Source organism: Felis catus, chromosome B1 (genome assembly GCF_018350175.1).
Source record: "Felis catus isolate Fca126 chromosome B1, F.catus_Fca126_mat1.0, whole genome shotgun sequence".
NCBI classification, from domain to species: Eukaryota; Metazoa; Chordata; class Mammalia; order Carnivora; family Felidae; genus Felis; species Felis catus.
Window position 1 is genome coordinate 96,487,126 of NC_058371.1, and position 15,767 is coordinate 96,502,892.

Sequence of the window (15,767 nt, forward strand, 5' to 3'; positions counted from 1 at the left end):
CACTGTGAGCCAGGCACGGTTCAAGGAAAGGGTATACAATAATAACTCTGCCCTGACAGAACTAATGTTCTAGTAAATAGAAGGCTGTCCATGATGTTATTAACTAAAAACAAAACAACAAAACAAACAAAAAGAAAACTAACTTTTAACACACTGTGAATATATTTAGGCAACAAGAGATGTCAGCAAGGATGCGGAGAAAGAGGATCTCTTTTGCACTGCTGGTGGGAATGTAAACTGGTGCAGCTACTCTGGAAAACAGTATGGAGGTTCCTCCAAAAATTAAAAATAGAACTACCCTACAACCCAGCAACTGCACTACTAGGTATTTATCCAAGGGATACAGGTATGTTGTTTTAAAGGGACACATGCACCCCAATGTTTACAGCAGCACTATCAACAATAGACAAAGTATGGAAAGAGCCCAAATGTCCATCGATGGATGAATGGATATAGAAGATGTGGTGTGTATGTGTGTGTACACACACACACACACACACACACACACACACACACACAATGGAGTATTACTTGGAAATCAAAAAGAATAATATCTTGCCATTTGCAACCACGTGGATGGAACTAGAGGGTATTATGCTAAGTGAAATTAGTCAGAGAAAGACAAAAATCATATGACTTCACTCACATGAGGACTTTAAGAGACAAAACAGATGAACATAAGGGAAGGGAAGCAAAAATAATATAAAAACAGGGAGGGGGAAAACACATAAGAGACTCTTAAATATGGAGAACAGAGGGTTGCTGGAGGGATTTTGGGAGGGGGGATGGGCTACATGGGTAAGGGGCATTAAGGAATCTACTCCTGAAATCACTATTGCCCTATATGCTAACTAACTTGGATGTAAATTAAAAAAAAAAAAAAAAAAAAAAGCCACATCCTTAGTAAACTTCACTTTGAGAGAATTGTACACTCACATACAGTTGTAAGAAATAGAGATCTAAGACCCCCAGGGTGGCTCAGTCAGTTACGCATCTGGCTCTTGGTGACAGCTCAGGTCATGATCTCACAGTTCATCAGTTCGAACCCTGCATTGGGGTCTATGCTGGCAGTGCATGTGGAACCTGCTTGGGATTCTCTTTCTCCCTCTCTCCGCCCCTTCCCTGCTCGCTCTTTCCCTCAAAAAACAAACATTAAAAAAAAAAAAAAGAAAAAGAAAGAAAAAGAAACAGAAATCTTATGTATTTTTTACCCAGGTTCCTCCAATATTAACATCTTGCAAAACTATAGAATATCACATATAAGACATTGAAATAACCCATTAATCTTACTCAGATTTCCCTAGTTTTATTTGTACTCATTTTGTTTATGGATTAGATCAGAGCAATTTTTATCACATTTGAAATTTTGTATCTAACCATGAGTCAAAAATATGGCAGTTCTACCATCAAGGATTTCTCCTCCTGTTTCATAACCACACATCTCAGTCCCTCACATGCCTCCAAGACATCAATTCTCTTTTCCTTACTTACAGTACACAAAATTACCAAAACACGTATGTACAGAATCTGTACTCTTTATAATTAACAAAGTTAAAAATAATATAATGAGATTAAAATACAAAATCACAATTTAAGAAAATTTTGTCAGGTTTAAAAAAACTGAGTGAGTTATTCAAATTTAAATTAGTCACACCCTATGACCCAGCAATAGCACTGGTAGGAATTTATCCAAGGGATACAGGAGTACTGATACATAGGGTCACTTGTACCCCAATGTTCATAGCAGCACTCTCAACAATAGCCAAATTATGGAAAGAGCCTAAATGTCCATCAACTGATGAATGGATAAAGAAATTGTGGTTTATATACACAATGGAATACTACGTGGCAATGAGAAAAAATGAAATATGGCCTTTTGTAGCAACGTGGATGGAACTGGAGAGTGTGATGCTAAGTGAAATAAGCCATACAGAGAAAGACAGATACCATATGGTTTCACTCTTATGTGGATCCTGAGAAACTTAACAGGAACCCATGGGGGAGGGGAAGGAGGAAAAAAAAAAAAAAAAAAGAGGTTAGAGTGGGAGAGAGCCAAAGCATAAGAGACTGTTAAAAACTGAGAACAAACTGAGGGTTGATGGGGGGTGGGAGGGAGGAGAGGGTGGGTGATGGGTATTGAAGAGGGCACCTTTTGGGATGAGCACTGGGTGTTGTATGGAAACCAATTTGACAATAAATTTCATATATAAAATAAAATAAAATAAATTAGTCACAAGTAAAAAGGCCCAAATATCTTAAATAATATTCAGAAGTAAAAGGTAAATTTTTAAAATTGACATAATAGAACTTATTTTTAACTACTGAGTAGTTTTTTTATTTCTGGCCAATGGTTCCAATTTTTACAATTTTTTAAACTTTTCCAATTTTATATATTTACTTGACAAACAAAATACAGTAGTCTTATACTCAATCCAAAATGTATTACACTTCACTTGGCTTGTAACAATTTACCTTCAATTTCATTGGAGATGGACGAGGTCTCTTTTTTACTTCTATCCAAGGTTGTGAGTCCAAGTCGGGCAAACTGGTAGACAGACCTCTAGATATTGCTTGGAGATTACTCGTTTCAGTATTTTTCTTTGGGTTCAGTGGACTTCCAAATCTTGGAGAATTTGGGGCAGACTCTAAAATTTTAAGTTGGTACTTAGTTAAAATAATGGCTTTCTTACTTATAAAACACCTTATTTTTCTTTACTTGGGTTTGATTTTTTTTTTCACAAAAACATGATAAATCAAATCTCAATTATTATCTTCCCAAGGACTTTCAAACCTGAAAAGCTTGTATGATGTATTCAAGTAAAGCCAATGAATAACAGATAAAAGGAATGTCACCAACTCTTACACAGATCACATTCATTCAAACTTCTGAATATCAATTGAGTCACTAATTGTGACAATACATCTATTTAGGGGTCAATTCCGTGTTCAATCTTAAAATCTATTAATTATATATAATGAAATTATGGAACCTTGAATGCTACTAAGCCACAGACTAAATGTGTCTTTTATTGAAGGCAAAATCAGTCCTTCAGTGTTCTGCTATGATCTATAGTAAGCCATTATTCCTACTTTTCACATTTCCTTTGCTTAATGAGGTTTAACCGAATGCAGTGTGCCCACTTAGCTCATACTGAATACTGTTTATAAAGAGTAGCATGTCACATCATTAAAGTGCACTGCTCTGGCAATAAAATGTAAAACATTTTATTTTTTTTTAATTTGTATTTATTTTGAGAGAGAGAGAGTACACAAATGGGGGAAAAGGGGGTGGGGGCGGGGGGGGGGTGAGAATGCCAAGCAGGCTTCACACTGTCAGTGCAGAGCCAGATGCAGGGTTTGATCCCACAAACTGTGAGATCATCACTTGAGCCGAAATCACGAGTTGGATGCTAAACTGACTGATCACCCAGGTGCCCCTAAAACATTTAAAAACTCTTTTGGAATTAAAAATGCCTTTCTCCACACAATCTTTTAATCAGGATAATTACATGCTCTATAAATAAATTCCTAATTGATTCCTTTACAAATCTTTTTTTAAAGTCAAAGAATACTTGTTTAAAGTTATAATGCAATATGTACTTGAGTCATACAAAAATTTTAAATACTAATTTAAACTCTAAAATTCTAAACATCGTTTTAGTCCTGAAAGCCAATTACTTGAAAATACTGCAAAGTTGAATATTACATGGAGAAAGCTGAAATAAATGAACACCAACCATCTTTTTTTTTTTTTTTTTTACTAAATGAAAATGCAAAGGCACATTCCAGGACTTTGGATTTGAGAAGAATATTCCAAGATTTTACTTCATCTACTACATGTTAGAGTTATTATCCTCTCCAAGAATGCATAGTTAGATCCAGGATTCAAATGCCAGATTACTATATTACTTTTTTTAAATGTATATTCCTTCATAATGGAAAAGGCTCTAAAACTGCATTGTCTAGTATGTAGCCACCAGCCGAGCCACATGGAGCTACTGAGCACTTGAAACATGGCCACTCCTAAAATGTGCTCAGGATAAGTGTAAGGTACATACCAGATTTCAAAGTCTTGGTACAAAAAAATTTTAAAAGGTAGAATGGATCCATACTTTTTATATTAACAATATTTAGGTATATTAAAATGTTTAAAATGTTATTAAAATTAATTTCATTTGTTTTGTAGCTTTTCAGGCTATTAAAATTATTAGGATTACATGTGTGGCTAACATTCTATTTCTATTAGACACTGCTGCTTTACGATTTTCTAAATTAATGGTATATGTATCATTAATTGATCCACAAAGGTAGTACAAGTGAAATGCTAGGTTTGGGCTGCAAGTAAAAAGTTATAGGAATGGGAAAATATTTAACAGCAGAGAACCCTATTCCTAACACTATAAATCATCTATGTTCAATGCAGTGACTAAATCTTTAAAAATAGACTAAGAACCACCACCCTAGCAACTAAGAATTAACTAAATTACTATGTACAGTTCATGTATAAATGATTAGAACAGCACCTGGCACATGGTAGGGAAATCAGTAACTACTATTTTTAACATAGAAATTTAATCTTAAACACCTACTTAAGTTTATTATATAATAATTTCTAAATGCTCTCTAAACTTGAATGTTTCTACCACGAGTCAAGTGTTTCACTATATCCATAACACATGTGCTTATAAATTAAATGACATTAAAATAAAGAATTTGGGTAAGACAAGAAAAATCTAGATTTTTTTAAAGGAAGTGTTTATCTTATAATTACCTACACATATGCTCTATGTGATGTTTTCTTTTATAAAGATTTCAAACCTTGTATGTATAAATTTTAAGGGTTAATGGTAAAGCACTCATCTTCCAAAAACAAATGAGTGAATATTACTTGGATGACTTGACATTAAACTTGCTTACAGATAAAAAAAAGAAATTAGACACATACTTGGACACCTATAGGTTCTAACTTGTGAGAACATAGAAAAAAATTGATCTTTGCTGCCTTCATTAGTTGAAAATTGTCAACCTGACTCTCCAGAGATAAATCACCATACGTATTCCATGATATCTATCTAGTTTGACTTCTTTATGCACCCTGAATCTGGGTCATTATATAGATTGCTCTAAAAGGATTATATACTTTGTATGTTGGCACATTCAGGAATGCTTATGCAAGTTTTCAAAGGAAATCTCACAGCTTATTAAAAAATCATTAGGGATCTTCCTACACATTTTTCAAAAAACCAAAAACAACATCAAAAAACCCCAAGAAGGTCAGGTACCCGATACTCTCAATTTTGATGAATGAAATCCTTTTACTTAAGAGCTGATAGTGTAATACTATATCCAAAGAACTGCAAAACCTAAATTTTTAAATTAACATCTTACCATTCCCATAATCAACTTTTTCTGGTGCATTGAGGTCCTCTGTTCAGTGCAAAGGTGAACTCATGTTACACAATTCAACCTCCATAGAGGGAAAAATAGAAATTTTAATTTCTTTGATGAAAAAAAACCAAAAATGTTTAAATATTTTACCATATAAATCCCTCTGAAAGTATACATCAACAGTTACGTTTTTGAAACTTAAGATCGTCTCATTAGACATAAAAAGGATATGGATAAAAGTTTCTTTACTTATAGGCACAGATAAATACAATCTCTATTTCCTATCCTATATCCATTTCAAATTTTTGGTGACATACTACTTTGTATTGAAACTAAGGCTTTCTCATCAGAAGGTGATTATTAAGGTCAGAAATCTGAGGATTCATGGGAAAAGGTTGAATTTACATATTTATTCCTATGATGTCATGTGAATCAGCATAACTCTAAGAACATTCTGTCTTCCTATATGCCTTCATTATCCATCTAGTTAATGATGTATAATTTAAAGAACCTAAAAATTTTGACATACAAATACAGTGATTTTAGGGAAAATGTATGTGAGATGTAAATGAGTGTATATTTAAAAAACACAAAAACGTACAAGACGTTGTAATTTTATTCTTGTCATTTTATTAATAATGCATAAATGGTTAAATGAACAGGCATCACCAACTTGACTGACCTATCTTAGCTACCTGTAGAAAAAGTATATTCTATTTCTATCTAACTCACCTAATGCCTGTTCATAAGCAGATTAAAAATGTCATCTTGGACCCCAGATTTACACAATAAATTAATCTAACTTACACAATCAGACATTATGTCTTTTTTAAGAAAACCTAAAAATTGTCACTTTTCTTCAACTTTTAAAACATCTGCCCAAGTTTCTTGCTTGGCAAGGTTTAGAGGCACAGAGGGCTAACAACCAAAGAAACACTAAATAAAAATATCTGTGAGACTGTCCATCAGTACTTTATTGATGGCAGGTCTCATATGCTCGTGTATAAAAAATACATTTTGAAGAGTTTAGAAAAAAATATTCTTGTTCATTTCTCAAATTTTTTATCCCTCAGTGTCCACATTAATACATCTTACAGTCCATGTGAAATATTATGACAGCATGTGAGTTGTAGACTGCACACTATACTAAAGGGCAGATCAAATAGCAAAGGACCTAACAATCTAGGAAATGCCACTCAAGCCTATTTCTGCTTTATTGATCTGGACACAGGTACAAAAGTCTGGGAGGAAAAGACAGAATCTTGCAATAATTCCAGAATGATAATTAACTTTCCCACCGTAAATAAAAGTAGCACATGCAGCCCAGGCTAATTACACACAAATGGTGGCTCCTATAAAAACAACAGCAGTCCTCTGGTCTGTCTCTCATCATCATCACAAAGGTGTTTATCTCCATTGTAGTGGTGGCCCAACCTCCTCCACAAGGAGTTGGGAGTAGACATTCTTGCATAGAAGTAAGTCTGGTCGCTTTCATTTCTGCAGCACGATTTGCTCCAATGTTTATAATATTTCAGTGAGTCACCTATTCCTCTGCATATTCCGATCAAATGACATCCAAGAGCATCAGTAGATCATCACCCTGACTGAAAAAAGTTTAAGCACACATTTTTTCCCAAGAGGGAATGTCTTAAAAATGATCCAGGAAAAAATTCTTATTATTAAAGCAGTTTTTGGAAATTCTAATTACCATCAATTCTTTAATCAATAACCTTAATAATTCCATAACAGTACCCCAATTCTGCTTTCGAATATAGATCATCCTGTCTTTACAAGACGGGACTGAAGCACACAGGTAACAACATTAAAGTCAAGCCCACTCTTGAGTATAAGACTTTTAAACTATTTCAATCCTATTAGACTACTCCAATCTTAGAAGAGGAAAACTGGCACAATATATCTATAATCATTTAGTAAAACTAAGAAGATGGACAGAAATTCCACACAGGACAAAGTACACAAGAATAGAGCAGAAATTTACCCATAATTCTTAAATCTCTATTTAATTTATGGTTCTGTGAGAGGATAATATGAATAGAATTGAGAGCATCAAAAGTCATTCAGTTATCTTTAATTTTCCTATTGAATCTAAATAAACCTTTTGAAAGGATAGGTAAATTGAACCAAATAGCCCACCATTACACTGCTTGCTCTAGAAGAAAAGCTGTTACCTGTATGCGAACAAAAAGCTTGGCCTGGTACAAACTCTGGGCAATCAATCAGTTGAGAGAAGTCTGTCTGTGGCACAGTACGTGGAGGAGGGCCTGGAATTGGCCATTTTTCCGGCTCTATCTTTTTTCTCATTTTCTCATCCACAATTTCCACTTCTGTGCTATCTTTCAATGCCTATAAATAGGTATTTTCAGATACTAGAGAACTTTCATTCAAAACATTTAAATTGCATATCCTATAGTTCTAATCACCTAAAAAAATTTTAAATCTGAAATTAGCAGATATTATACAGAGTAAATGTTTTTAAAAGCATCCACAAATTAACTACTTAGAACAAATTTCTAAATCATTTGCCCCTGTGATAGGTAACAGATATCCTGATACAATATGCAGCAGATAATTTGGTTTTCACAGCAGAGTAGGCATTTAAGGATTATTATGTCAACTAGAAGCAAACTACTTCTATGGCAATTAAGCTTTATTGTCAATGTTTTTCTCTCATATTTCTTTTTATCCTACCGTAATATCACCAAATAAAATTTAGGCATTATTTTAATGACTACCACCGTTAATTAAATGATAAAAAAACACACATATACATTCCTCAAAATACCCCATAAGGTACATAGATGAGGAAACTGAGGCTCAAAGAAATAAAGTAACTTCATAAAGATTATACACTAAGTATGAGGCAATACAAGGACTCACATAATTTATTAGCTACCCACCACCAAAAGTCTTAGCCACTAGGCCAAATGCTTTGCAAAAATACACATGCTGTAATTTAACGGTAAAATAAAACTAGAACAAAATTTCCTCAAAATAAAAGACTTACTGATCTGAATTTTATCTGAAATTCAAAGGTACTCACCTTTTAAAAATTAAATGAGAAAAAATACAAATATATAAAAACTGAATATACATACTTGTTATTTTATAAAAGTTATAACTTGCTATATTTTAGTTGGAGAACGTATGTGTACAACTTTTTATACCTGTATGCCTTTAGTATACTACTTACTTTTCAAGTTACATTTTCCATAACTGGACAGTACTTTAAAATTAGTATTACAAATTATTTAAAAACAAACTCTTTTGATGGGAACCAGGATACTCTCTGAAAAAAATAGAGAGTCTGAAACACAGAATAAAGGAAATAAGGAAGAAGCCTAAAATAAAAAGTTTGAATTGGTGATATCTATATTTTTTTCCTCACATATTTTCCCAGTTTTGTCTACTGAACATTCTAGAAGCAATGACACCCTGGTAGTAAACTGTAGTACAGTATACTCAGCATCCAGATCCTGGAACAACATGGATGAATTTCAAAAACTATAAATGAAAGAGTCAGGAGACAGAAGAATTCCATTTACACAAATGTGTACAAATAAAGACTAATCTATACTGATACAATAAGAAAAGTAGTTTGGGATGGAGCAGAGGGTTGGTAGGGGAGGACTGACTGTGACTGGAAAGACCATTAAGTAAGTTTTTAGAGTGATGGGCTATATCCTTTTGGAGGCAGGCTTACACAATTTCAAAACTCAAAATAAATACCTAAGACCTCTGCATTTTACAGCATGCTATTTATACCTGAATTAAAAAACAAAAACAAAAACAAAAACAAAAACCTTGAGGGGTGCCTGGATGGCTCAGTTAAGCGTCCGACTTCGGCTCAGGTCATGATCTTGCGGTTTGTGAGTTCGAGCCCCTCATCGGGCTCTGTGCTGACAGCTCAGAGCCTGGAGCCTGCTTCAGATTCTGTATCTCTCCATCTCTCGGCCCCTCCCCTGCTCATGCTGTGTGTCTCTCTGTCTCTCAATAATAAGTAAACGTTAAAAAGAAAACAATTAAAAAAAAAAAAACAAACCTTGAAACTTTCTTAATGGTTTAAATTTTTCAAAACCATGTTTGGAAAAAGACTGCCAATAGTGTTGGTAGAATGTGGAGCAAGTGAAACTCTCAATGGTGGTAGTTTTAATTTGTTCATTAATTTGGAAAAAATGCTTAGCAGTATCTTCAAAAGCTAAGAGAGAGTGTGTGTGTGTGTGTGTGTGTGTGTGTGTGTGTGTGTGTGTGTGTATACACCCATCATTTCACAAGAAAGTACATATGTCCATCAAAAAATACATACAATATGGCACAAAAACAGACACACAGACCAATGGAATAGAATAGAAACCCCAGAACTAGATCCATAAACGTATGGCCAACTCATCTTTGACAAAGCAGGAAAGAACATCCAATGGAAAAAAGACAGCCTCTTTAACAAATGGTGCTGGGAGAACTGGACAGCAACATGCAGAAGGTTGAAACTAGACCACTTTCTCACACCATTCACAAAAATAAACTCAAAATGGATAAAGGACCTGAATGTGAGACAGGAAACCATCAAAACCTTAGAGGAGAAAGCAGGAAAAGACCTCTCTGACCTCAGCCGTAGCAATCTCTTACTCGACACATCCCCAAAGGCAAGGGAATTAAAAGCAAAAGTGAATTACTGGGACCTTATGAAGAGAAAAAGCTTCTGCACAGCAAAGGAAACAACCAACAGAACTAAAAGGCAACCAACGGAATGGGAAAAGATATTCGCAAATGACATATCGGACAAAGGGCTAGTATCCAAAATCTATAAAGAGCTCACCAAACTCCACACCCAAAAAACAAATAACCCAGCGAAGAAATGGGCAGAAAACATGAATAGACACTTCTCTAAAGAAGACATCCGGATGGCCAACAGGCACATGAAAAGATGTTCAGCGTCACTCCTTATCAGGGAAATACAAATCAAAACCACACTCAGGTATCACCTCACGCCAGTCAGAGTGGCCAAAATGAACAAATCACGAGACTATAGATGCTGGAGAGGATGTGGAGAGACGGGAACCCTCTTGCACTGTTGGTGGGAATGCAAATTGGTGCAGCCGCTCTGGAAAGCACTGTGGAGGTTCCTCAGAAAATTAAAAATAGACCTACTCTATGACCCAGCAATAGCACTGGTAGGAATTTATCCAAGGGATACAGGAGTACTGATGCATAGGGCCACTTGTACCCCAATGTTCATAGCAGCACTCTCAACAATAGCCAAATTATGGAAAGAGCCTAAATGTCCATCAACTGATGAATGGATAAAGAAATTGTGGTTTATATACACAATGGAATACTACGTGGCAATGAGAAAAAATGAAATATGGCCTTTTGTAGCAACGTGGATGGAACTGGAGAGTGTGATGCTAAGTGAAATAAGCCATACAGAGAAAGACAGATACCATATGGTTTCACTCTTATGTGGATCCTGAGAAACTTAACAGGAACCCATGGGGGAGGGGAAGGAGGAAAAAAAAAAAAAAAAGAGGTTAGAGTGGGAGAGAGCCAAAGCATAAGAGACTGTTAAAAACTGAGAACAAACTGAGGGTTGATGGGGGGTGGGAGGGAGGAGAGGGTGGGTGATGGGTATTGAGGAGGGCACCTTTTGGGATGAGCACTGGGTGTTGTATGGAAACCAATTTGTCAATAAATTTCATATAAAAAAAAAATAATAAATAAATAAATAAATATTTAAAAAACAAAAAACAAACAAACAAAAAGCTTCTGGAGTGCTGGGAATGTGCTCTTTCTTATTCTAGGTGGTGGTTACCTTGTATTTGTGCTGTGCCCTAATAAAGAAATAAATAAACATAAATAAATAAATAAATAAATAAGAAAAAAAATACATACAATAATATTCACAACAGTACCACAGATTCAAACTGTAAAGAACCCAGGTATCTACAAACAGGAGCATGGAAAAGTACATTGTATTATATTCATACAAGGAAATACTAACCTAAAATGGATAGTCAACAACCGCTACACACCAACAACATGGATAAATCTCACAGAAATGGTAACTATAAGTCAGATACAAAAAAATATACACACCTCTGATTATGTGAAGTTAAAAAACAAATGAGAGAACTCTAAAGAAGTAATTACCTTCGAGAAGAGCATAGTAGTACAGGTTAGGAGGGGACACAAGGCAGCTGCCTGGGTTGTTGAAAATGTTCTGTATCTTAATCTGGGTATTGTTACACAACTATATTCACAGGGAAAAGTAACCTATAATCCTATGATTTATAACATACAGTGTATAAATTATGCCTCAATTCAAAAGAAAAAATCTGAGGGGAAAAAAACCAAGGTTCTTTATATACAACTATTGAGTAATCTTCTAATATATACGGTTTTTAGAAAGAAAGACATAACAATATATGTATGTAGTATAACATGAACTATCTCAGGAGAATTAATAAACAGAAAAGAAGTAACAATGATAGTCACCAAGAAAGATTTAACTAGCTCACTGTTGGAGAAACATGGGAAGGGAGAAATTCTTCACTACATAATCTTTGATTCTTAAATCACGGGGAATTTATTCCCTATTGAAAAAAAAGCTCAAGAAGAACATAAAGAGACCAGAAGTTGTGATTTAGATTTAGCATCAGACAAAAATTATGTTTTACACAAAATTAAGGAAAAGATCTAGACAAGAGTTTTAATAAAGCCAAACCATGTTTATCCTGAACTCCTAAACAACGAGTTAAAGTGTACAGTTAACATTTCTAGACACCTGAAGCTTTTTCTAGTAAGGTTGGTGCTTTTTTTTTTTTTTAAAGATTATTTATTTTGAGAGAGAGAGAGAACACAAACATAAGTGGGGGAGGGGCAGAGAGAGGAAGAATCCCAAGCAGGCTCTGCACAGTCAATGCACAGAGCCCAAGGTGGGGCTTGAACTCACAAAACCATGAGATCATAACCTGAGCCAAAATCAAGAGTTGGGACGCTCAACCCACTGATCCACCTCGGCACCCCTGGTCCTCTTCTTAATGGTATCTATTATTATGAAAAACTACCAACGTTAGAATACATAGATAATGTATTCCTAGTTCCTGGTCCTATGCCTGGTATCAAGAGTAAAGATTTTCATGTGTGAAGACTTAGAGATAAGACACAGCACACATTCTGAGGAACCATAGTCAGCCAATTTTGAAACAAGGTTTCAGATAAGAGTAGTAGGCATAGTACTAAGGACTTCACAAATACTGTATTAATTACTTCCCTTAAGCCCTTATACTCTATAATAGTTTAAGTATTATTTGCCCTCTTTTAACAATGAGAAAACAAGCATGAAGAGGTTAAATAACTTGAATAGAATTACAGAACTGATTACCTAAAGTTCCAGGATTAATTGGATTAAGGAAAAAAAAAAAAAAAAAGGAAGACACAAATAGACCTCAACTGTGGAGCAAGAATCAGGAATGCAGTAAACTGGATCTACCCTATGATCCAGTAATTCCAATTACTGGATATACCCCCCAAAAATAAAAACAGGATTCTAAAGAGATATCTGCATGCTCCATTATTCACAGTAGCTAAGATATGGAAACAATTTAAATACTCATCAATAGATGAATGGATAAAGAGGATGTGATATATATATCTATATATCGATATATACAGGTAGATAGATAGATATCAGAATGTTATTCAGCCTAGAGAAAGGACACCCTGCCATTTGCAACAACATGGATGGACCTTGAGCATATTATGCTAAATGAGATAAGTGAGACAGAAAGAGAAGTACTACATGATATCACTTATATGTGGAATCTAAAAACATGAAACTTTAAATAAAAAAAAGAATAAAATAGTGTTTACCAGGAAACAGTGGGTGGGGGAGATAAGACTGATGTTTAAGGGCACAAACTTGCAATGAGTAGTAAATAATCGACAGAGATTTCATGCACAGTATGAGGACTATAGACAAGAATACTGTACTATAATTATGTACATGATATGTACATTATGATAAATATCACAACAGTAATCATATTACAATATTCATGTATCAAAGTAAAAAAAAAAGTACAGTAAGCTGAAAATGAATGGGAGCAAACAGACTCAGTAAGATAGGCTGTGTAGAAAACTTCAACCAGGGACACCTGGATGGCCCAGTCAGTTGAGCCTTGACTTCCGCCCAGGTCACAATCCTGGGGTTGAGGGACAGAGCCCTGAATCAGGCTCCACACAGAGCATGGAGCCTACTTGAGATGTTCTCTCTCTCTCTCTTTCTTTCTCTCCCTCTCTCTCTGTCCCTCTCCCCTGCTCATGTGCTCTCTTTCTGTCTCTCCAAAATAAAATAAAACTAAAAAAAAACAAAAAAAAAAACAAAACAAAAAAAAAGAAAACCTCAACTAGGGCAGATAGGGGTGTGAGCTCAAGTATATTTTACCTCTTTTGATTGTTCTTTTCAAGAACGAAAAAATTTGAGCGTATTAAGCTACATATAGCAAAAAGTTGGTAGAAAGTAAATGAAAATCCCAAAAACAGGAATGAACAGTAGAAGGACATCCTTGAAAACTAACAATAGCAGCAAATCATTATTTAAGGCTTACTGTTTGTGCCAGATACTGTCATCACACATTTCATCTCTAGGACTACCCTATGAAGTAGGTAGTGTTAGGATTTCCACTTTATAGAAGTCTCAGGACCTTACCCAAGGTCACAGAGCTACAAGGATGTGCATGCAGATTGTTAAGTCCATGCTCTAAACTACTATGTTTATATTGCAAAACCCAATGAAATCTTACATTCTTAACAGATAAAGGACAATTTTTCCCACTTAACAGATAAAGGACAACTTTCCTATTCATTACAGTGGGAAAGGTGCATAATGAATATTAAATGAATGCAGATCTATGCTGTTCTAAATCACTGTGCTTATGTATTTCTGTATTTCAATAATAGCACTATTTCCTTCTCTATCAATAATTGTAACCATAACAGTAATGCAAAAGTTCTTTTAAATATTCCTTCCCTTCTACTACATCTTCTACTAGAAGATGTAAGGAAGCAGATAATCAATAATTTGAAAATTATGCTTGAGGGTTTAATGGGAATACCAATAGACCAAAAAAACATACCATAATAAAATTACAACCAGATTCCTACAAAGTACAGAGAGTCGGGGAAATCAGTCACAACTTCATTGAAAATGACAGCTAAAATAGATCTTTGCTATTAGCACGGACAATGGAAGTACTTAATAAACTCATTCTACTACAAATATTGTATTTTTATGAATACTAAGCTTTGCAGGAAAAAACAGTCTTCTTAAAATTACAAAGAAACTTTAAATAGTATTTATTAATAAATGCAACAATGACACTGTTTGAAGTAACTTCTTTCATAAAACAAAGACTCATTAATTACATGTCAACAAATAAATCGCTAGTTTATATTGTTTTGAAATATTGACTCTTCCTGTAACTAGTTTTTAAAACATGGAGCACACCTGCTCAAAACAAATTGCTAAAAAAGTCAAAGAAATCTGTTAAGAAAATTAAAAGATGAGGGACACTTGGGTGGCTCAGTTAAGCATCCAACTTCAGCTCAGGTCATTATCTCATGGTTCATGAGTTCTAGCCCCTCATCAGGCTCACTGCTGCCAGCACAGAGCCTGCTTCGGATTCTCTGTCTCTCTCTCTACCCCTCCCTGGCTCACGCTCTCTCTCTCTCAAACACAAACATAAAAAAAAAAAAAAAAGAAAGAAAGAAAAAGAAAATGAAAACATGAGCCAAAGACTGGGGAAAAAAAATCTGTAAAATACACACAAAGTACTTGTATCCAGAATAAAGAACTCTTACAATAAAAAGAATAAAAATAAAAACCTTCCAATAAAAATAGGCAAAATATCTGACCAGACATTTCAACAAATAAGATACACTGATGGCAAATACACACATAAAAAGATGCTCAACATCATTAGTCATTAGGGAAATGCAAATTAAAGCCTCAATAAAAAACCACTACATATCTATTATTCAAAAAAACTGACAATATCAAGTCTTTCAAAACTGTAGCCAAAGGGCAAATTTGATTATACCTATGTAGGCAACAGAAAAACAAAAATGTTCAAAGCATTTCTAGAGCAGGACAAAAAATTTAATAAAAGCATTAAGAATACATCTGGAAAGACTGCTTTAAATTACCCTTTCTATAGCACATGAAAAACTCTCAAAATTTTAATAAATAGAAATACATGCCATTTTGCAGCAACCTGAAGAAGATTAAAGAACCAAAAACACTCAAGAAGGTCCAAGTTTGAAGGGTCAGGTTAAAAACAGGTGGTAACATCATTAGTAAATCT

At 34.6% G+C, this 15,767-nt stretch overlaps 1 protein-coding gene across 20 annotated transcripts in view; it reads right to left on the minus strand.

Moving 5' to 3' along the window:
- Positions 1 to 15,767, minus strand: part of LARP1B (La ribonucleoprotein 1B) — a 129,163-nt gene that overhangs the window by 85,550 nt on the left and 27,846 nt on the right. For 18 of the 20 annotated variants that reach the window (XM_023252822.2, XM_023252821.2, XM_023252816.2 and 15 more), the window contains 2 exons: positions 7,578 to 7,752; positions 2,473 to 2,645 (listed from right to left, as the gene is read on the minus strand). In XM_023252822.2, coding sequence (XP_023108590.1) covers positions 2,473 to 2,645; positions 7,578 to 7,752 — 348 coding nt within the window. Of the gene's footprint in view, positions 1 to 2,472; positions 2,646 to 5,388; positions 5,468 to 5,986; positions 6,993 to 7,577; positions 7,753 to 15,767 lie in introns of those variants that run through there. The other 2 variants (XR_006596766.1, XM_023252825.2) reach the window with 2 other exon arrangements.